The sequence below is a fragment of the Scatophagus argus genome, chromosome 11, assembly GCF_020382885.2.
Source record: "Scatophagus argus isolate fScaArg1 chromosome 11, fScaArg1.pri, whole genome shotgun sequence".
In the NCBI taxonomy this organism is placed as follows: domain Eukaryota; kingdom Metazoa; phylum Chordata; class Actinopteri; family Scatophagidae; genus Scatophagus; species Scatophagus argus.
In genome coordinates, this window is record NC_058503.1 from 24,388,597 (window position 1) to 24,412,106 (window position 23,510).

Genomic DNA, 23,510 nt, shown 5'->3' on the forward strand with positions numbered 1-23,510 from the left:
TATCTCATTCGGGCTAAAACTTTTTTGTCGTAGTGCAACTATTCGTATAATTTTGACTGTTTCTCAAACATTTTCTGTATTCAGAACTCTACAAAAGTTTTATCCCATCAAACTGTGAGAGTTTGCATGAAGCCCAAACTCACTGCTTGCACTGAATTCAGAAATTTTATCTAATTTTTTGAAAAACAGAAAAGTGGTTTCAGCTGAAGCTGTTTGAGGGACATGTGCAGGATGTCAAACTGACTCAACAGCTTAAACAGGTTGAACAGTTAAAGATAGAACAGGACAGCAGTTAAGTGTTGTATTGAATAAGACTGAAAAAGTCCAAACAGAAACTATCCAGGGTCAAACATGGCAGTGGGGCAGGAAACAGATTTAAGTTCAGGTATTAGTTCAGGTGAAGGAGAAAAGGCACAAAGCAGGGGCAGGTATAGATACTGCATGGATAACAGGTGGCCGCGAGTCTTCTCAGTGAGCTCTCTCGGGTTTTTATTGTCTTGGTCTGTAGGTGTCGCTGTTTGATCTCAGCAGAATCACTTTGGGTCACACGACTCCTCCGTTTCCGGTGTGAAAGGTCATGTTTCCCTGTTTGAATGTGCTAACGTCAGTAGGTTGTGTTAGCCAAGTGGGGCGAGTTGGTTTTGTATTAAAACGTTAAAATATTTTGGATCGCCCACAGTTTAAGCAGCAGCGTCAGCAGACGACGGTCCCTAGATTAATCCACGTCGTTTACTGTTTGTTTTCCTGGTGTTAGCATGCTAAGAGGCTAGCAGGACTGAGTTTGACCCACTTAACAGCGTCGGTTCATTTCATTTCTACTGTTAATCTGACCGAATCGGTTCTGTCCGATTCTGACCGACTGTTGAACGTGTCTGGGGTTCGTTCGGTTCTTGTTTTTGACAGGTTAGATCTGCTGCTGTGTGTGCAGTTTAACAGCAGGATTAACGAAGAACACAAGCTGATTATTGTCGGCCTCGTTGGTGTCAGTGTTAGAGCCGACATATGAACCACATATAAAACGGTCCCAACAGGACTGGTCTTCGAGCTCCACTACTAGCACAAAACAAGACCAACCGGGACTGACTTTCCTTTTCTCTGCTTCAGGACCGAACCAGTCGAGGTAAACATTACATTACATTACATTACATTACACAACACAGTAATGTGAAACCTCTTCACTTACATGGCGATTCTGATTCTGATTCTGATATCATTTAGCAGACACTTTTATCCAAAGCGACTTACAGAATGAGTAACGACAAGTGTCAGTACAAGAAGTTTCAGTGCAATAGAACAATATTAATTATTATTAATAATAGAATAAACATTTTCAGCTTTAAATGATCCTTTGATGAAAGGATTGTGAGGGTCATAAAAAGTAAAAATGTTACAACTGAATTGGTTTTACATGAGAACATGAAAAGATCACAGTTTAAAATTGTACAGTGAAGAGTAAGAATTCATTGACATGAAACAAAAGAAGATCTGCTCGGTACATTTAAAACAAAAAAACAATTTGAATTTAGTTTGAGGTCAAACTCCACTAAATGATGGCAAACCATAAAATCATCACTTTAGTGTGATTTCTTTTTTGATGAGACTGCAGTGGTTCTGCGGGGGGAAGTTGAAACAGAAACACAAACCGGTCTGTCCCAGTCCAGAGCAACTGGTCAATGGGATCGTTGTTCAGATGGTTGACACTAAAACCTGCTGTAATAATACTGATAATCATATTGATGCTGGTTGACGTGAAACTGAGTTCCGAGTTTCTCTTCTCAGACATCATCAGCAGAGAGGAGAAATCCTTGGCTTGTTTCTGAGCCCGGAGCAGAAACAAGATCAGATTCGGCTGTCCCAGCTGTGTCCTTGTTATGAGAAATGCTGTGTGTGTCTATCCATTTGCATCATATAAAGTAACACTCAATTTTGCACAGTACAGTGACAAAGATTTTCTATTTCTCCTCTTCCACGCCGACACACAACCCTGTAGCAGTCGCTGCAGTGCCTCCTTGTGGCTGAATTTAGACGGCTCAGGATGTGTTCGGGGACAGTGCTGCTGTGGAGATCAGAGATAGTTGATGAGCAGAAATTTTGATTATCAGTGAACTATTTTGTCCATTTTACATCCACCCTGTATCATGAGTTTCTCTGGCGTTTGGTATCTCAGTAAATGCCATCGCTTTGGATTCTGCCCTTTTAGTTGCACTGAACAAAGACATCGGAAGACATCTGCTTGGAACGTGAGAAACTGGGATGACATTTAATTGAATGACAACTCATCAAGATAATAATCATCAGATTATTAATAATGAGTTAATAAGCTACAGTTGGTGTTTCGGTTCAACCCAAACCAAACCCAAGAAGTAATGACAGCTGTCTCGTTAATAAATATGATTTATGTCTTTAGCACTTGAGGACTTCACAAAACCATTTATACTTCATTTAAGGTACTTTTCCAAATGATCTGTCGTTTACATGCTTACCATGTATTGTCTATGTGAATCGCGCTGCATTACATTTTAAGAGAAGGGTCTGATGTTGTCTACCTAAAGTGAAGGTATATTCAGAAACTGCATGATTTTTTCCCCCTTTAAATATTTTCAGAAACAAATTTAACTGAATTGTTTCCGAGATATGCGCGAAAGTTTCCAAACGAGCTGCCATGTTCATCCTTTTTGAAATCCTGGAGCTCACAGCCCACATGTGTGCGTCAAGCCAATCAGAGTTTCTGTTTGGGCTCATCATCTATCGAAACCACCCACTGGCATACCCACAAGTGTGCAATGTTGGAAAGTGTCGCTACTCCTCGCCTTGAAAATGCTCCCTGTGGAAACGTGCCTTTACAGTGACCACTCTGAGAGGAATTACTCAAATCCTTTACTACAGTAAAAGTACTAATACCACATAAAATACTGTGTATTTAAGTGTAAGCAAGAAAAAGTAAAACTTGTCAGTGTCTAAAATGCCTAATATCTTTAAATTGACTCTGCTGTGATTACCCTTTACCCAGTCTTGTGTCCAGAGTCCCTAAAGGAGGGTCGACCTGGCAACATGGAGCCGGAGCTGCTGATTGGGTGGCCTCAGGAGAAGGCGGAGCTTAAACAGGAAGTGTGTCGTCTGCAGGAGGAGCTGGCAGAAAGTCGAGCAGAGAGAGAGGAGCTGGAGTCTAGGAGCAGAGCTCTCCGTGACAGGGTGAGGTGGAAGAGTAACCTAAATAACAATTTTTTTTATTACTTTTAATAAACTAGACTTTTATCTCTGCCAGAGACGCGGTTAAACTGGGGAGACTGTTGTCCCCTTTTTGAAGCTGCTTTTATTTCATAAGATAAGAACTTTATTGATCCCACAGGAAATTGTTGAAATGATGAATTGTCATTATTTACACATTGGGGTATTATGGTCAACTTACTTTATGGTAAGACCTGATCATGGTATTTAATAAGCTCTAGATCTTTTTGGTGATTTTGACAGACATGCTTGCTGACCCTCAGATATTTGTCTCAATGTTGTGGATATTTTAGACTTCAGACCTCCAACAATTGAAGTTCAGAGGGTCACAGTGTTGACTCGGTTCTGTATGGTTCAGGGTTATGGAGCAGTTTTATCCCATCTGTCTGTCTATCACAGAACATCTGGACGCTTCTGGGTTTAACTCTTTTTACTCTTTGATTGCTACCCTTTGTTTTATCAGTTAACTATTCTATTCGTATGTATTGCCCTTATTTGTTTATTTTTCATATTTATTTGCTTTTATATGATGTTTTATTGGTCTTATTCTTTTTTATTCGTGTTAATTGTTTTGATAGTTTGTATTTTGCATTTTGTAGGTTTAGTTTTCTTGATTTAACTTCACCTTTCACAGATCTTGTTTGTGTGTCTGTTGAGTATCACAGCACTTTCTAAACTGTTAAAGGAGCTAAATAAATATCGTTGTTGTGTGATCATCAGGGTGAGTCAAATCGTCTCTGTCTCTCCAGCTATTCCAATCTGTGTCTCCCTCAATTGCCCGTTCACTGCAAGTGGAGGGTGAGCAAAGGGAGTGGAGGAGGAGGGTGAGGGAGGGGAGGGAGAGGGAGGCAAGACAGGCTCTGCTCATCCACCGACTGCAGAAGAAGGTGAGACAAGAAAGTAAGAAAGAAAAGAGAGAGAGTGTGTGCGCATGCATGAATGCATGCATGTGCGTGTGCATGTGTTGTAGCATCACTATAGCAGATCTCAGTATGTGTCAGGCCGGTGTACTGCACTGTGGGAACACGCACATCATGTAGTCCGTGTATATAAAGACTGTTAGGATGATTGTTAGGATTCTTGTAGCCATAAAGTTCCACCAGAGGTGTTTGTGTTCATTTCAGCCTCTTGTTAAAGACTTCAGTGATTTGCCTCCAGTCAGCAATCAACAAGTATGAAGAGAAATGAATTACAGCAGCATGCGTTACATCGCAGCTTCCTCCTGTTGACAGGTCAAAGACTTGAAATCTCATGTAGTGATGGGCTGGTGTCAAATATTTTCCAGCCGGTTTGCAACTTTTCAACTTTTCTTCTTCTGCTTTCAGAATGAAAGCTAAAGTCAGAAAGAAAAAAGAAAACAAGTTTTCTTTGCAACACATACAGCACAGTGTTTGTTGTAGTACTGACAGTATTCACTGTGTGCAGGTGTTCGAGTACAGAGATCGCTGCCAACATCTGGAGCTTCAGCTGCAGGATGAACACACACATCTGCTGAGCACACAGGTCAGACTACAACCACAACTACCAAATTACTACAATGACTACAACTACGCCTACTACTTCTACTGCAGAACTTCTATCAGGAGAACATGAATGTGAAAGCTTTATTTGATAAAGACTTTGGTGAGCTCTATCACTCTTACCAGTTGCCGTACTACACTGGTACTGCAGTACTTCAGATGCATGTGTACTGTAGTATCACTGCAGTAGTCCATGTTGGTGTCCTACTGTAAACTACAACACAATGTGTGTGTTTTGTAGCAGAGAATCAGAGATGAACACAGTGACACTCTGGAGAGTGCTCTTATCAGGCTGGAGGAGGAACGACAGAGGTGTGTATCTGCTGTGTGTGTGTGTTTCTGTCTCTGTCTGTCTCTCAGTCTCACCTGTCTGTTTGTGTGTCTCTTTTCAGGTCAGTTAGTCTGGCTGACACAAATGTTGTCCTCCAGGAGCAGCTCAGCCAATCAGAGCAGGCCAACCAGGCTTTGACCTCTGACCTCCAGAAGCTGACATCTGATTGGACAAGAGCTGTGGAGGAGGCGGAGCAGAAAGAGAATGATTGGCAGAGAGAAAAGGAGGTCTGTGGTTTATTTACCTTTTGGATTGTTGTATGATTTCTAAGGTGGATTTTCTGATCAAACCGCCTTTAGACTGAAGTTTCTGTGTGTGTGTGTGTGTGTGTTTATGTGTAGTGTCGGTCAGATCATGTGGGTCAGCTTCAGACTCGGTTGCTGACAGTGTGGAGGTCAGTGGTGGCTCTGAGGCGACAGTGCAACACGGTGAAAAGTGCTGCTGATCGGTATGTCTGCATGTCAAGGGTTACAGCAATTAAATTAAAGAAATTAAAAGTTGACCAACTTGTTTTAAACATGTTGTTAGCTTACTGAACTGTTGAGTCACGATGTTTGATGTTGTTGAACATCTTAAAAGTTGCCCAATTGCCTGTAAGTTCATCGTAGACTTTTCAGTTGTTGTGACATATAGTGAGAGTTGACTTAACTTGTTTGTGTCCGTAGGGATCTGTGGCAGCTGAGGGCGGAGTTTTCTCGTCTGTCGTCCTCACTCCTCTCCAGCTGTGATTCTATCTCCTCCCTGAGGCTCAGCACTCCTTCTATGAAACTTTTCTCCTCTGTGCCTCCTCTTCTTCTGCCCACTTGCCCCTCTCCTCGTTCCTCTTCTCCTCCTTTGTCCTGCACCCTGGTCCTCCCTCCTCTGGACTCCTCACCCTCCTCTCCTCCTCTCCTCACCTCTTCCACCCTGGGAACCTTCAGCTTACAAGAACAGGAGCACCACAAGGAGGAGACTAGCGGGGAAGAGCATGAGCGAAGGGAGGAGAAGGACTGTGAGCTTTCAGAGTTGAAGATTCTTCATGAGTCAACAGTTTTACAACTGAATGAACGGTAAAGCTTCTTCTTTAATTTTTTTCGGTTTCAAGTTAGCAGCTGCCTGAGGAGCGCATGGAAGCAGGAGGTTCCTCCAGACTTTAAATCATCACTTGATGAATTTTCAACTGATTTTCAAGCAGTTTGGTTTGTGGCTAATGCCAGGCATGTTTTATGACACACCCGGTTGAATCAGACGTGTTTTCACGACAAAATACTTGTTACGCAGAGGACAAAAATACAGCACATCAGGAAAGTATTCACACCGCTTCGCTTTTTCCACATTTTGTTATGTTACAGTCTCATTCCAAAATGGATTAAATTAAATTTCTCCCTCAAAATTCTACACAAAATACCTCGTAATGACAAAGTTAAACAGGTTTGCTTGAATTTTTTGCAAATCTATTAAAAATGAAAAAACAAAAATGTAACATGTACATAAGAGTGTCACATGACACTCAAGGTTGAACTCAGGTGCTTCCTGTTTCCATTAATCATCCTTCAGAGGTTTCTACAACTTGGGCTGAGTCCACCTGTGGTAAATTCAGTTGATTGGGCATGATTTTGAAAGGCACACACCTGTCTATATAAGCCCTCACAGTTGACAGTGCATGTCAGAGCACTGTAATTTCCCACCCTGGGATCAATAATGTATATCTATCTGTCTATTTAAACCAAGCCATGAAGTCAAAGGAATTGTCTGCAGACCTCTGAGACAGGGTTGTGTCGAGGTACAGATCTGGGGAAGGGTACAGAAAGACCTCTGCTGCATTAAAGGTCCCAAAGAGCACAGTGGCTGTGCTCAGCCACTTTTATGTCATAATAAAAGACATAAAACTTAAAATATGAAGTAAATGTTTTTCAGTCTTTAGAGTGCTGTTTTACTATTTAATTTCTGCTCTGATTGTATCAGCAGTCACACAGTGTGACAAACTAATCTGACAGTTTCATACAACTGAAAATAAATGACTGATTGTTTGAACCAGAGAGTTGAACCGCCCAATTTCAGTCTCTTCTAAATGTGTCCTGCAGTACTCACAGGTACATGCACAGGACCACAGCGAATGAATCAGGGTCCAGAATTAAGAGCTGCAGTGTCTCACTTTTTATTTCAGAATCAAGATACAAGATAGGTTTATTTGTCACACACACAATCATACACGGTACAATGTGCAGTGAAATTCTTTATGTCCCTGCTACCAAAAATAGGTAAGTAAAAAAATTTAAATATTGTTAAAAAAAAAAAAAAAAAAAAGAAGTGCAATATTTACATGAATAGTATTTACATCTAGTGCATGTAGTGCAGGTGGGTGTCAGCTTTATTTGCCTATCAGCTGTATTTGCCAAGTACGTGTGGCCATACAAGGAATGTGACTCCAGATTTTTCTCTCGTTCTGATTATTGATCTTTTTTCTGTGCTTTACTTTCTGTTTGTGAACATGCTATCAGGACCACTGCTTAGTTTTGTTGTACTGTTCAAGTTCTGTTTGCTACAAAAGACTGAACGATCAATGTCATATTCAGCATTTTCCCCGATGTTTAACTTGGTTTGTCCTCAGCAGAACAGTCAGATAACCTGATGTGAGTTTACAGTAAGGATGTCTTGGCATGATGTGATATTCAACAAGATGATAAAGAAAATCACGTAAAATAACTTCACACTTCTGAAATCTTGCCATGTCCTGAGAACATCCAGAAGCAGTGTATAAGTCACATGTGGGTTGGGGGGGGTGGGTGCATGTGTGAGGGTCCTATGGGGGGTCGGGATGTGAGTGTGTCACTACAGGGGGGTTATTGCTTTTAAAGCTCTGGGGAAGAAGCTGTCCCTGAGTGTGTTTTTGCTGGCTTTAATGTTCCAACAAACAAAGTGTGTTTTCCGGGTGGGTGGGATGTGTCGCAATGCAACACTGACTTAACGGCTGCATTCATCCACTGGCAAGTGCCAATAGCTGTTGAACCAATCACAGGTCTGGGCTGGTCCGCACCTGTCTGCATCATGTCATGCGTTTCTGTACATGTGAATCATGTGAATCACTGTTTCTCTTGGAAACTTTGTTTTATTTATTCTGTTCTCACTGAATTATTTGGATTTTGGTTTGTCTTTATCCTCTACCTGTCTGTCTGTGTCATTCAGGATTGCAGAGCTGTCCTACTTGCGGCAGGCTGAGGACAGACACGTAGACGCAGAAAGAAGCCTGCAGTCCGTCAGTCTGGCTGTGCTCAAACTGGTGAGTTTGTTGTTGGATTTAGAGACCAGCACTCATAGGCTGCAGCTCAGTGTGTGTTGTGTCTTCAGTCTAGAGTCCTGAGCAGCAGCAGCAGATCTCCATGTGTCTCTTCAGACAGCGTCCTGAGTTTGGACCTGTCCTCCTTGCTGTCTGTCCTGTCTCACACTGAGAGTGCCCTGCAGTGGAAACACGAGGAGCTGCAGGTCAGTCACAAATCGACAGGAAACCTTTCTGCTGCCAGTCACAGCTGCAGGTGGTGATATCTGTGTGTGTGTGTGTATATATCAGGTGGCAGAGTTATCTCTGCGGCGACTTGGCGAGGAGAAATCAGCTCTGCAACTCCAACTGAAACAGCTGGAGGATGACCACCAGCAGCTACACACACAAAAACAACATACACAGCTGGAGCTCACACACACACTGGACACACTGAGCAGGTACACACACACACACTCACACTCTCGAATTCTTTTAGGCTGAGGTTCAGTAAATAGTTTCATTTTAACTGACCGTCATGAAACATGGATTGGGACCAACTGTGCTGTCCTTTTTAGTTTTGTTTCTCACCTTTTAGACAGGATGAACTCACTCACCTAAACTCTTCTACTCACATTACCTGTGGTGAACCTTTAGGTCCAGTTTTATGTTTATGACAGACACAGAAATAAATAACCTGAGACCTGCTGACCCAAAAAGCCTAGCTGCTGTTGTTGCTGTTGCATAGCACCAAATGTTTTCTGTCGCAATAACTCTAAATCAGAAATAAGATTGCAGAGCCCCCCCCCCCAACACACACACACACACACACAGGTATCAGTTTCATTGAGAATAGAAGTGGAACTTTGTGGTCCACAATGAAGCCTGTGAGAACAACTTCACACCACAGATCAATGAAGTCGTCTAGCCCTGCTTGACGCACATCAGAATAACTCAGTGCTTTCATACGCTGACTGCGAGACTGACATTCAGACTGGACTGCTAGAACTGGAACTCTCTCACCTCCAGCTGACTCAGAACCAGCAGCTCAGCTTCTTACTGGTTTTAGCATACCACATCATGTCACCTCGGGCCCAGCTTCTCTGCACCGACTTCCTGTTTGACTTATAACTGATTTTAAGATTTTATTGATCAGGTTTAGAGCTCATCTGGGTCCTGACCCATCAGGATCCTTGGGCAGGGCCCCTTTGAAGGTGGTTGTGCTATCAGGTCCCCTCAGCTTTGGACCGAGCTGAGGAGATCAGGCTCACAGGATCACCAGCTTCCTTTAAACTAGCTCTTATAAAACTGCTTCATGTGATGTTTTCTTATTTATTTTTACTCTTTTTGTTTTTGCTTTTATTTTAATTCTTTTATTCTTTTTATTGCTGTTTTTTGCTGTATTTATTTCCTCTGCTGTAGTGTCTTTTAATTTCTCTTCACTTTTTCTTTCATTTATTTGTTTTATCTTCTTTTCTTTTAACTCTGTTTTTTTCATCTGTTTCTCTTTGACTTTTGTCTGTCAAACTCAGTTTTAAAGATGCTAAATAAAGTGTGTGTGTTTCAGGGAGCGTGAGCTGTCGTCCTGCCTGCGGCTGCAGGTGGAGGAGGTGCAGCAGAGGGAGGAGGAGATCCGCAGAGAGAACGACAGACTGAGGAGGCAAAAAGACAGACAGGAGGAGAGAAACCGAGAGCTGGAGACACAGACACACAGACGGTATTTGAATGGCTCAGATATGCTTGATTGATGAACGTCACAAATCTGTTGCTGTAATGTTTGTAAAACGTTTTTGTGTCTGACCTGACAGAAAACTGGCTGCTGTTGTTTAGTCCTCTGACCTTGCTGTTTAATGATTTAATCAAAATATTCAGAGAAATGATTGTGGCACTGATAGGTCTGTGATATCATTTTGAAGCTGGTGAAGATTTTTGGTTCATCCTCCCTGTGGGTTTTTATTGACATATTTCATACTTATATACCAGTATGCAGTGATGGTACAGAGGTGAGGTACTTGCACCAGTTAGAGATTAGTAACATTTAAATACTCTGATGGTTACAGTTTTATGTTGTTTCCAGTCAGTCCTTTTGAGGCTGATGAGGGTGTACTGATGAATTCCGGTTTCAGTCCTGATTTTACTGTTGAACTGAGTGACCTCCATGAAGCCATTTAATTTTTTCCTCATCGTGTCAAGATCAAAAGTTAATCATGTTGTTATTTTGTGATGAGGTGTTTTTATCAGGAGATGATGCTGCAGTTGTAGTGATACTATAGATGTTTTTCTTTTTTCTTTCTTTATTTGTTCTTCTGCTTTCTTTTCACTGAAACTTTAACTTGCACATCTTCCCATCTGCTCTAATCTGGTTCTGTGTTGGAGTCATGTTCCTTCAACAGACCTTGAACTGGTTGTGTGTGTTTCAGAGTTGAATCTGAACTGTTGGAGAACCTCCAGCTGACTGAGAGAGAAGCTCTGGGCCGCAGGGAGATCCACAGTCTGAAGGTGATCCTCACTACAGACATGCATTGTAGGTCCAGATCAGGATCAGAGCAAGGACAACAATACAAAGATTTAATCACTGCAGATGGTTATTGCACATCAAAGCTGTTTACCCTTCAGCGACAGAAAGATTCCTTCTTTCCACATTTTCCTTTTGAAATAGATTTGTCTAAATTTCTTACTTCCCTCTCTGTCCTCCTGTCTTCCTGTAGGGAGCATTGGAGAGACAACAGCTGGACAGACAGAGAGCAGAAGAAGAGGCTGCTGATGCCAGAGATGCCCTTCAGAAGGCAGGTCAACACAGATTGTCCTCCAGCTGCCATCCAAGCTGCTCATTAATGTGAACCCTCCTACAGTTTACAGCATCTTGTTTGTAAAAATCTTGATCTGTAAAGTATCTGTAAAAACTAGAGTAAAGTACTGGTACCTCAGAATGGTCTTTAAGTAGAGATGTATAGCAAAATAATGTAGTTCTAGTCCAACACTGTCTTCCTCCTGTGAATCTGGAAAATCCTGGTATTTATTTGTTTGCATGTCATGACTCTCTCCTTCAGTCCAGGGAGTGTGTGTTGCATCTCATGTCCTCTGAGTGTGTGTTAAAGCGGGATGTGGAGGAGGGGCATGATGCTCTGGACAAGATGGCCGCCCTGAATTTGGCTCTGTCCTCTGACAAAAGAGATCTGAACAAACAGCTGCTGCAGGTACCACTGCTGGCTTTACTGCTCTGTCTCCTCATCTCAGGCTCAGGGATGATGCCTGGCTCAAAGGCTCCTGAGCAGAACTTTGTCTTGTTACTGTATGTGTTTGTGTATTCACAGCTGGAGACTGAGCTGTCAGACAGTCAATCACAGTTGCAGGCTTTGAGGTCGGAAGTCAGCTCTCTGCAGAGAGAGGTCAAAACCCTCAACCTGGACTGCAGCCAGCTCAGGTGAGTTTGGTTTCCACAATATTCCTTTAATACTAAACCCTTTAGTACCGCCGCTCCTTCCTGCCCCCTGCTGTCAGACTCCACAACAAGCACAGCTGATAGACTGGACTTTAAGCTGTTGAATGTGTTAACTGGACAATAAATCATGTGCAATAATGGGACAAATGGTCACGACAGACCTGTGCAATAATACATGTGTAGTAATAATTGTGCAATAATCCTTACTCATGTAACACTACTACAAGGATCAGTACCTACATACTGTGCAATAATTAATCCATCCACTAATCATAACTTGAGGGACTCTAGTGTGAACAGTCTTTTTCTTTTCTGTACTGTGTTGTACAGCTGCAGGTACATGTTTCCTGTGTATTTATTCGTTTTGAATGCTCATCCTTCCCTTATCGTTGCATGCTTTGCACCCTCCATATCCTGTTTGTTGCTTGTAACACTATAATTTCCCAGTTATGAGACTAATAAAGGAGTATTTTATCTTATCTTAATCCTGAATTTAAACCCTTTTGACTAAATGATTAAGTCTATGCTTAAAACAGGATTAGACCTTATTGTGTCAACTGGGTTAGTTTTAGTTTTATTGGAGTCCTTCTGTGAGGTCAGTCAGTCTAAATCGGAACAGCTGGGTTAAACACAAGCACATAATGTTGGTCGAATGGAGGCCCAGAATGGGACAGAACCCTGTTATTGTTACTGGTGTGAATGTTCAGATAAAAACAACATCGGTGGTAACAAGAATTAATTAAAAAACCTGAATGGGTATAAAAACATTCAGATTGTGTCAAACCATCCAGCTACTGATTGTAAAAATCCAACTGCTACTGAAAAGAAGGATTCATTTAAAGTAGAGATAATAGATCTGATCTGATTTGATCTGCCCCCCCCTTGCTGTTGTCTCACTTTCAGAATCAGAATCAGAATTCCTTTATTTATCCCTGGAGGGAAATTCTTGAAATTTTTTACTTTAATCTAGAACAAATTCAATCAGTGACTGGTTTACATCTGTGTCACTTTGAGTTAAGGCAGTTCAAACAGGCACTCTAGTCTGGGGCTACATTTAAATGTTTAAGTGCAGTCTTAATCCAGAATAAACAGGATTTGATCTCGATGGTTGCACCATCATGTTTTCTGTCCTGTCGTTCAGAGTGCAGCGAGAGGCGGAGGCTGATATCAACTGTCAGCTCAGAGATAGAGAGAGAGAGATGGAGAGAGTCATGGAGGAGAAGGAGAGATTATTGGTCTTGTTGATGGAGCAGAGAGAGAGGGATGGAGGCCAGCTGGAAGAGGTAAGAAAGAGGTGACATTCCTGAGGTCGTGCTCCACCGTTATGATGCGTCGTGTGATCTGTGTGTGTCCTCAGCTTACCTCCCAGCAGGCCTTATTGTCAGGGGAGCTGAAGGAGGCGCAGGAGCAACTGCGGCATATGGCGGAGGAGGTGAGGAAGAGAGACAGACAGCAGGAGGAGCAGCAGAGGGAGAACATGAGGCTGCAGGATGAGACGGCCAGACTGCAGAGGCACAGGGAGCAGCTGGAGGAGGAGCTGCGGGAGCTCAGGTACCGAAATCTCCAGAGGACGGAGAGCCACTGCCAACGATTGATGTAAAGTCTCAGTTCAACGTTTGTGCTTCTGAATGTGAGGATTAAGTGACCCTGCCCTCTGTCCTCCCTGCGCTTTCTCTCCCCCCGTCCTGCAGATCTCTGTCGGTGTCTCTCCACCAGCAGCTCAGCCAGCAGCAGCAGCAGCTTTCACAGGTGGAGGTGGACAGTTGTCAGCTGCACACACACATTCACACTCTGCAGCAGGCCAAACAAACCTTACAGGGTGAGTGTCAGACAATCAGCACATCATCACTATGGGAAATGTTCTCACATTGTATGTGAATTTTAGTGACTTTAGCATATTTGCAACAGAGGAGGGACAGAAAACGGCTGTCCACCCAGGGATGCATTGTTTTAAGGGGTAACCGTGGCCCAGAGGTTGGGGAAAGTGGCCTGTCGCTGGTTCAGCGGGAAAATAATTTGGATGGGAGGGAGTGAAGTGATTAATCAATGCACTCTCCCTCCATTAGTAATGGCTGAGGTGCCCTTGAACAAGGCACTTAACCCCCAACTGCTCCCCGGGCGCCTGACATGGCAGCACACTGCTCCTGTGTGTTTCACTGCATGTTGCGTGTGTGTGTTCAAACAGTGATGGGTTAAATGCAGAGAATAATTTCAGTGTGTGTAAAAATATACTGACAATAAAGTTTGAAGTTGGAACTGAAGTTGAAAAAAAAAGAATAAAATTGTTTCCTAATGCTGTCATTATAAAAAATTTGAAGCTTCCAATAAAACTACAAGCGCTGATTGTGGTCAATGATCATCCCCAGGTATTTATACTGTTGTACCATTTCAACAGTCTGATCGTTAATTATTACAGAGTTTGTTGTAGTGGATCGCTAACTGTAAAATCAATGATCACCTCTTTAGGTTTGACCACATTAATGTCCTGGAAAGACGACTCACACCACTCTACAAACTCTGCCAATGTCCCACATGTTGACTAGAGCATTCATTTGTGTACAACACAAATAAGAGAGGAGGGATCCAGTAGAGGAGTAGAGAACATCTGAAAAGAGGCAATTCATCTTCACATGCTGTGACCTATTTGTTAGAAAATCTGGGGATGATTTCCAGACATCTGAAGCGTGAGGCTGGATGCAGTTAAAAGCTGAAGAAAAGACTATGAAGATTAAGTGCACAAAAGTGTCTGTGCCCTCTAAATGAGCCAAAATCATATTTAGTAGAATGGCTACTAAGGTTTGTTATAAACTTCAGGGATGAAGCTCACTGACAACCAAAAGGACTTCTAAACTCCTAAAGTGCCATCATGTACAGTAAACTGTTAGGATCTGTAGAAACAGTCCCAACTCAGCAGATGAAAACTCAGCATACTGAAAGAATTGTTGGCTTGAGGTGGAGGAGGGCAGCAGCCCCTTCAGACAGGCCAATTTTGACCCCAACCTTTACACAAACCTGTCCAAACATGTCAAAATGTTTGAATGACTACTACCACATTTCGCTTTTGTTTGTAGTACTAGTACTAGTGATAGAAATGGTAGCAGTAGTATTCACAGCTGCAGCAAATTTAGTATTTATGTTTATTTTTCTGTTTTCTGTCTGAAGGGGAGATCATTTGTCTGAGAGGAGAACTGGAGGGAACACTGACTGGGAGAGACGACGAGAGGCAAAGGAGAAAGAAGAGCGAGGAGGAGACTGTGGCACTGAAGGAGGAGAGAGAGAGACTGATGGAGGAGGTGGAGGAGCTGAGGAGGAATATGATGCAAGAAGCAGAGGACAGGAGGGAGGAGAAGCAGGCCTGGCAGAGAGAGAGGGAGACTCTAAGTGAGGAGCTGGGGGCAAGGGATGGAGACGTGGTGGTGTTGAGGAGCCGCATAGAAGGACTGATGGAGGAGAGGGAGGAGGGACAAAGAGAGGTGGCAAGACTAATGGAAGAGGTGACAGGGATGAAGGTGCAAATCAGCTGCATGATGGACAAATTGCAACGGGCAGAAGGAGAGAGGGAAAGACTGGAGCAGGAGGTAAAGAGGAGAGAGATCAGTGGGAGGGAGGAGGAGGTACAGAGGCAAGAGGAGGTCGAAGCTCTCTGTGACAGGATAGACAGACTAGAAAAACAAAAGGCAGAGAGGGAGGAGGAGATGGAGCAAGTGAGCAGTGAAGCAAAAAAGGAGGTGGAGAGATGGAGAAGGAGAGTGGAGGAGATTCAGGAAATGGAGGAAGAAATTAACAGACTGAGAAAAGAAACGTCCACACTAAAGGAGGACAGAGAGAAGGAAAGGAGAGAGAAGGAAAGACTGCAAGATGAAGAGGAGAAGATGAGAAGAAGGGAGGAGGAATTGCAGCAGCTGAGGGTTGAAGCAAGGGGAGCAGTGCAGCAAGTGGAGAGTTTGAAGGAGGTGCTGAAGGACAGTGTGGGGGAGGTGGAGCTACTGAGGTTGAGGCTAAACGTAGCGAGGGAGGAGTCTGAAGAAATGAAGGAAGAGGTGAAGCGGAGGGAGCACAGCCTGGAGCGACAGATTAGCACCGTGAGGGAAAGAGAGGAGGAGGTGGAGAAACTGAAGGAGTGGCTGAGACTGGCAAAGGATCAGGAGGAGAAAGGAGTGAGGGAGAATCAGGAGGTGAATGACAAACTGAAGCAGAAGGAGGTGAGAGTGGAGCAGCTGGAGACACTGCTGACGGAAAGCCGGGCACTCCTGGAAGAAAAGAGAAGGGACGGAGGAGAAAAAGACAACAGGATCTCCTCCCAGGCCAGGGAGCTGCAGGAAGCTCGAGCTGAGGCTGAAGGACTGAGGAAGAGAGCCACAGAGAAGAAGGAGGCCTGTGACAGGCTGAAGGAGGAAGTGGAGGAGTGGAGGGAGAAAGCAGAGAGGAGTGTGAAGGAGGCAGAAAAACTTAATAATATACTGAAGGAGCAAGTGAAGGAAGCACAACAGTTGAGAGCCACTCTGGAGGATAGGGAGGAGGAGGAGGGGAGAGAGAGGGAGGTGCTGAGGAGAATGGAAGTAGAGAGAAGGAAGAGGCTAGAGGACATAGAGAGGGAAGTGGAAGAGGAGCGAGAGGCACTGAGGAGAGCCAGGGAGGAGAGCGGGAGGTTTGAGGTCAGATGTGAAGAAATGGAAAAGGAGCTAAGGAGCGCAAAGGAGGACAAGAGGAGACTAGAGGACAGACTAAAGGAGACAGAGGAGGTGCTCAGGAGGGTGAAGGAAGAAAGGACGAGACTGGATGATGAACTGATAGAGAAGGAGAAAGAAATGGAAGAACAGAGGGAGGTGCTGAGGAATAAAGAAGAGAAGGGGAGACTAGTAGAGGCTGAGAGAGGTCAACTGCTCCTGTTGGAGGAAAAACGGAGGTCCAGAGAGAGAGAGCTGGAGGAGGAGAAGTTAGGACTGTCTACAGAGCTGAAGAGGAGGGAAAGGGAGGTGACGGCTCTCAGAGAGGAGGTGAAAAGGGAACAAAGAGAGAAGAGGGATGCACAAGAGGAACTTATGAAGAGTAGAGAAAAAGTGACAGCTCTTAGAGGGGCAGTGCTGATGGAGGAGAGGCAGAAGGAGGAGATGAGAGAGAAGCTGAGGAGGAGCGAGATGGAAGTATCTGTACTGAGAGAGGAGGTAGAAAAGGAAGAAAAGGAGAAGGAGCAGGTACAAGAAAAATTAATAAACACAGAGAAGGAGGTGACTGCTATCAGAGAAGAGGTGATGGAGGAACTGAGGAGGAACAAAATGGAAGTGTCTATACTGAGAGAGGAGGTACAAAAGGAAGAAACGGAGAAGGAGGCAGCACAGGAAGAGCTGATGAATATGAGAGAAGAAGTGACAGCTCTTAGAGGGGAGGTGCAGATGGAGCAGAGGCAGAGGGAGGGGATAAAAGAGGAGCTGAGCAGGACTAAGGACGAGCTGACCATCATCACAGAGAAGGTGCAAAAGGAAAACAAGGAGAAGGAGCAGGTACAACAGAAGTTAATGAACACAGAGAAGGAGGTGACAACTCTCAGAGAGGAGGTGCAGACGCAGCATAGGAGGAGGGTGGAGGCCCAGGAGGAGCTGAGAGGAGTGCAGCAGAGTGTGGAGGTGATGGAGGTGAACCTGCACTCCCTGCAGACTCAGGTACAGACTGAGCTCCTTTTCAACAAGAGTAAACTATGGAAAGTGTAGAGTTTGTCCTCAGGAGCCTTCATGTTGTCTCCTAAAGAGACAGTACGCATTAATAAGCATGACTACTGTTCCATCATACAGGACACTTTCAGAATAACACTGACACGTCCTGGTTAAAATATACAGCATAAGGAGCAGACTCAGCAGAAGCACAGACAAGAAGTGTCACAAAAGACTGGACTGGACTTGATACTGATGGTAAAACAATAACTTCATAGCAGCTGTTGAATGTCAACATGCTGACAGTTCAAGCACTTTAAGATAGGATAAACTTTATTGTCCCACATGTGGGAAATTTGTCTTCAGCTCTTCACTCAGGCCACAGCCATACAATCATGACAGCAAGCAACCCACAAACGCCCTGATACTGTATTGTTCCTAACTTTGTCCCCCACAGGTTTTATGGAACCATTTTGCAAATACACATAAAAATAATAAATAAATATATAAGATATAATATATATATATAAGAATAATAAATTCTAAATACAATCGTGAGCAAGTCATGAAGATTATTCAAACACAAGTAAATAAATAAATAATAGCATCAAGTGCTAGGCAATACATACCAGGTCCGGAAGACAAAACTGTGCTCAAAAAATGTCAGTGCAAAAGCTAATAGGAGTTTATCAGACATCCTCCTGCAGTGCGTGTTCTGGCTTTATCTGGCACTATTTAAAAGCTTAATAGCTTGATGGATGAATGCATTTTTAAATCTGTTCTGTTTACAACAAGAAACTGTGAACTTCCTGGGTTCAGCTAATACTGTGGACACATACTCTCTGTGTGTAAACTGTATTTTTCAGATGTCTGGTCTGAGTCGCAGCAGGGAGCGAGTGAAGCAGGAGGTGCAGGAGAAGGAGGATGAGAATCAGCAGATGAAGGAGGGTCTGAGGGCTGCACTGGAGGAAGTGACCCAGCTGAAACTCCTCCTGCAGGTACAGCAGCAGAGGAATACAATGATCTCCTCGTATGAATCACTTCATCAAGCTAAGTTGATGGCCTCAGTCATTAGATCAAATAAACCATGTTGTGCACTAGTAGGAGCCATTTGGTTATTGGCAAAAGAGTCAATGATTATGGGAGATAATCATTAAAGCAAAAATCAGTGTATGCTTTATACACATAAAAATCGGGGCACCACCCTGTCGCCAGGGACCAATAGCCAAATTAATAAATAGGAAATAACAGTTTCTTAAAATTATGAAGGCTGAATCTGAGCACTGACTGTCATGAATTCAGCTGTTATTACATTCATAATAACCACAGACAACGACAGGTTGAACTATAACAGGATTTATTAACCAGCAACAGCCATCCATAGATAAGTATCACTTGTAATAAACACTATTATAATCTAAGTTTTATCACCACACATTAACTATTAACTAGGGATAACACAGAGAGAGAGAGATGACAATGGAGACCAAGATGGCGGAGGGATGACGCGGGGGGGCGGACATGTCCCTTGAAGCCAAGATGGTGGGTCGTCGCGTGAGTGACGAGACTACTACCAACTTCTGCAACTCCTACTTCTGCAATTTGCAGGCCGAGAAACAAACTGCTGTATTATTTCTGTAACTTTTCCTTTTTTTTTTCCTTTTTCCGACGTGGATCGCTGGGCAATCAGTTTGGGTTCATTAAAAACCAGACATGCTGCTGCATTCTGGATCATTTGTAAAGGTCTGACTGCACGTGCTGGGGGAAAGACAATTGGTCATCGATCATGGCACCCAAGTTTTTTGCCACCTTAGTAGGAGTGAGAGAGGTGGAGGCTATCGTTATATTGATATCGTTCCGGATAGTATTTGGCAGGAATAATCAACAGATCAGTCTTAGAGAGATTAAGTTGCAAGTGGTGTGCTGTCATCCAGGCAGAGATGTCAGAGAGGCATGAGGAGATTCGAGCTGAAATAGTGGAGTCCCTTGGTAGGAGCGACAGGTAGAGCTGGGTGTCATCATAAATACTTGAAGTACCAAAGTAAAGGTACTTGTACAGAATGTTTTGTTTCACAATAAAATACATGACACTTCTTGGTTACTGACACTTTCCTGAAAATTAACACATCACATTACACATGATTCAGATGATTAGCTTATCAAGGAGCCCCAAGACACAGGGCACAAGTTCCCAGGTCCAGGATTGAAAAACACTGGATTACAGGCTGGTTCAGGTTTACTCAGACTGAGTGCAAGTAAAGTAATTAAATTATTTTATTATCATTGATCCAAGGGTGTAGTAGAAGAAAAAACTAAAATCGAAGTCTTCCACTGCTGACTGTGTAAGACATACCATGGAGAAGAAAAACTCAACATCCAGCTGAATTGAATTGTCTCTTGAATTGTACTGAGGTGTCAACATTCATCATTTTCTACTTTCTGCCCTGCAGGAGAGCCACACTGAGGGGGAGCAACTGTGGAGCACTCTGAAGGAGAAGGAGGAGCAGGCTGAGAGGTTCAGAGAGGAGAACCTGCAGATTGTTAGGAAGGAGGTGGAGGAACTGAAAGCCAGAGCCAAGTCCCTGGAGAGGAGGAGAAGGGAGATGATGGTGGAGCTGGAAGAGGCTGGAAAGGAGAAGGAGAGGGCAGAAGAGCGGTGGAGGAGCAAGGTGGAAGAGATGGAGGAGGAGAAGGAGATGAAGCTGAAATCTCTGTCAAGAGAAATCAAGGCACTGAAGGAGAGACAGGAGGCCACAGAGAATGAGTGGAGGTCCAGGGTGGAGGAGGTCAGGAGAGAGGTGCAGGGGAGCCATGTCAGAGCTACGGCAGCTGTGTTGGAAGAGCAGAGAACAAAGATCTCCTCAGTGATCACTGAGAAAAAGGAGACAGGTGGAGAGGGACAAAAGAGGAGAGACCATGGGACAGATGACAAGGAGGGAGGAGGAGAAGAGGTAAGCAAGAGGTTTTTTTTCTATAACATTTTTCAGAAAATACTGCAGAAAGAAGAATCTGTGTTGAAAATGCACGACATTTAAATGTTTATCTTTTGCTGAGGAGCAGCAGGAGGAAAAGGAGATCAGGAGGCTGCTGATTCAAAGAGAAGCTGAGGTAAAAACATCCAAGCACAAGTTTCATTTTGTCTTGACTTTGATCACATTGTTTAGGTTAGACAGTGGAGCGACAATAGCATGCAGCTGGATGCAAAATGGTGCTGTTTTTGTCTTGTGTTTGGTATCCACGCCCACAAATGCCAGACACTGATACACTACAAACAACATGCTATATGCAACCTGCATGATGATCTGCTGGAGAAACTCCATGACCTCTGCGTGCTGCAAATACCAGGCCTCCAAACCTCGGCATTGCCAGGTGCCGGTGGCCGGGATAGGGGACGTTGGAAGCAGTGTGCAAGGAAGTCTGTGCTCAGCTAAAAACAAACCCTGGCCAACCGGCTTTCCCGTAAATCTTGCTGTCCAAAATTTTCTCCCTGGGTAGCAAACTAGACCTCATCTAACTCCAGCAGACTGCATGGCAGGAGCTGAAAGATGGTTTTGTTTTCTTTTCATAGCGATGTGGCTCAGCGACAGAGTTCTGTATGCCGCCATTCGGCTCACCTCATTCCGTGCTGACTGGACTGCTGCTCCGTACGCTAAGACTCATGGTGGTGACTTCTGTGCTTACATCAGCACAGAATGTGGCAAGAACTCTGCATTTGTTTGTAACTACTGCTTGTCGCTGCTGCAGTTTATCTCCTTTTTATTTACTGCGGGAATTCACCACTGTGTCATTGTTGTCGTAGATTTCTACCATGCAAATCTCAAATCAGTTCTCCCTAAATATCAGCCACATGTGGACTTTGCAGCAAGAGGGGCGAATGCACTTGACCTTGTTTACACACACATCCCCAGTGCATATTGTGTAGAGCCCTGCCCCCACCTCACCACATCTTGCACTTGCACCACACACATCCAGACATCCTCACATCCAGACTCTGCAACAGTTTCTGAAGCCATCAGACAGGGACAGGACTGACACACATACATACTCACACACTCTCCACGCACACGCTATCAAAAACTTAATAGCACATCACTTACTCTAACTCTCATACTGTCACTTTACTGTCACACGGTTCACTCTGCACTGTCTATTGTTCATATTATAGAGTAACAAACTCTTTATTTTCTTGTTGTCTGTACTGTTATTGCACTTTGTATTTTGAATGGTTGTGTTTCTTGCTTTATTTTTGTTTTTTTGTGCTTCTTTATACTCACTGTGTGTAATTCTTTATGTAGGACCATGTAGCGTCATTGAGGAACGTTGTTTCATTGTGCTACACATTCATGGTTATAATAACAATAAAAACTCCTTAACTGATTGAACTCTGGTCAGACGCTGACACCAGAGACAACCAGACTCCCATGTTGATGGGACCTTCAGGGCAAAGAGATGTCACAGAGATGGCGTGGAGGTTTCAGGACTAGGGTGGAGACACTGAAGTTAACAGAATTTGTCTAAATTCTGAGTCCTTTTAAGTTGAACTTCATTCTATTGGGTGATGAAGGTGATGAACAACATTTTGATCAGTGATTGGCTGAAACTGCCTCCAGCAGTCAGCAATGGGCATCAGAGATGTTCATCTGAGCCTAATGTTATCCTGTGGTTTGTGGATGTGAAGGTGTTCGCTCTGACTCAGAGGACACAGGAGCTGGAGAGAGACAGGAATCGTGTCCAGCTGGCTCTGGAGCAAACTGAGGCAGCTATGATTGGCTACAGGGAAAGAGCCCACCAGCAGGAGCAGAGCCTGGGGGCGGAGTCTAACACAGACAAGGTCAGTCTCTCTCGGATTGGCTGGTTAGTTCCTAGCAGAAGAAGGAGGTAGATTGTGTTTGTCATTCCTGAATGACCTGAACCCCTGATTGAAGGGGAGGGTTAAGGTTAGCTGCTGAAATAACTGTGTTTGTGTTTATGCAGGGTGTGGGGAGCAGACTGGTGGTGATGCAGTGTATGGTGGCTGAGCTGGAGCTGGAACAGAAACGACTAGACAAGAAAAACTCTCATCTGGAAAATCAGAAAGAAAAACTTAAGAGAGACAGAAACACACTGAGAGACACACTGAGACAGGTACACACTGAGACACATCGAGACTGAGACACACTGAGACAGACTGTCAGAGCTTTTCTGTTGTGTTTGTGGTGGTTCAGGTGGAGGAGGAGCGTTCAAGGTTTCGACAGCAGCTGATTGACAGCAGCAGATCTCAGGTGAGACATACAAAAACACACACAAACAGGTATATCAGTGTGTGTTTGTATGTGTAAAGCTGTTTTGTTTGTTCAGGAGTGTGCTGACAGCACAGAAGAACTACTGCGCAGCAGAGTGAGAGAGCTGGAGGACCAGGTGAGATCAGCACATAAAAAGAGTTTCAGACGTGAGGTGTCTGGTGGATGGTGATGATGTCACTGTGTCTCCTGTCCTCAGGTGAGTCAGCTTCGTCTCTCGTTGGCTGTGGATCAGCAGCAGAGGGTGGAGTTTATCCAGCAGTCCTCCAGGAACAGCCAATTGCTGCTCTGTCTGAGACATGACCTCACTGACTCTCTGGCTGCTGTCACACGCTGTCCAATCCCGTCTATCCTGGAATCTGAGACACAGCGATTGGACCGCAGCCTGAGGGAGGAAGAGCTTAGGATGTCTCTCAGTCAATCCTAACGCTGAAAACTCTTAACTGAAGCTTCTGACTAAAAACTTAAACAAACTTAAGGATGTTTTGTTTGTACACTGTTACACTTCTACTAAGTTTGTGAAGGACATGGAGCTTTGTAGCTGTCTGCTGATTGACTGTTGACAGCTGTGGAGTCACATGTGTAGATTTAAGCCTGAAAGTGCTGGCTGTGTTCAGGAATCAGTGGGACAGTCAATAGGTCAGAAAGAACAGAGCTAATGGAGTTATTGATCAGAGGGTTGTATATGAAAGGTGAACAGATGAATTAACTCATGACGATTTGGTTAACTGACCCACTGACTCTAATTCTAGCTTGCCTCTAAAAATTTGTAGAACCAACACGAAGTTGTTTGGTTCACTTTGATGTGAAAGCTACCAGTCAGACTG

The 23,510-nt window shown here is 43.9% G+C and overlaps 1 protein-coding gene across 3 annotated transcripts; it reads left to right on the forward strand.

Moving 5' to 3' along the window:
* The first annotated feature begins 506 nt into the window (after window positions 1-506).
* Window positions 507-23,119, forward strand: si:dkey-230p4.1 (trichohyalin). Of its 3 annotated transcripts, none has more exons than XM_046404130.1 (28): window positions 507-1,120; window positions 3,011-3,192; window positions 3,978-4,115; window positions 4,654-4,731; window positions 4,993-5,060; window positions 5,141-5,306; window positions 5,421-5,527; window positions 5,745-6,128; window positions 8,245-8,338; window positions 8,407-8,541; window positions 8,627-8,775; window positions 9,882-10,031; window positions 10,735-10,813; window positions 11,023-11,100; window positions 11,365-11,511; window positions 11,629-11,738; window positions 12,898-13,039; window positions 13,114-13,307; window positions 13,448-13,575; window positions 14,919-17,416; window positions 18,271-18,402; window positions 19,855-20,355; window positions 20,462-20,512; window positions 22,083-22,235; window positions 22,379-22,528; window positions 22,609-22,665; window positions 22,742-22,801; window positions 22,883-23,119. In XM_046404130.1, exons 2-28 carry the CDS (start codon window positions 3,052-3,054, stop codon window positions 23,108-23,110), a joined length of 6,318 nt encoding a protein of 2,105 aa, XP_046260086.1. In that variant the 5' UTR covers window positions 507-1,120; window positions 3,011-3,051; the 3' UTR covers window positions 23,111-23,119. The 3 variants fall into 3 exon arrangements, with proteins under 3 accessions (XP_046260086.1, XP_046260084.1, XP_046260085.1); XM_046404128.1 differs by having other exon boundaries at window positions 509-1,120; window positions 4,990-5,060; XM_046404129.1 differs by having other exon boundaries at window positions 515-1,120; window positions 4,990-5,060; window positions 20,465-20,512.
* The last annotated feature ends 391 nt before the right edge of the window (window positions 23,120-23,510 follow it).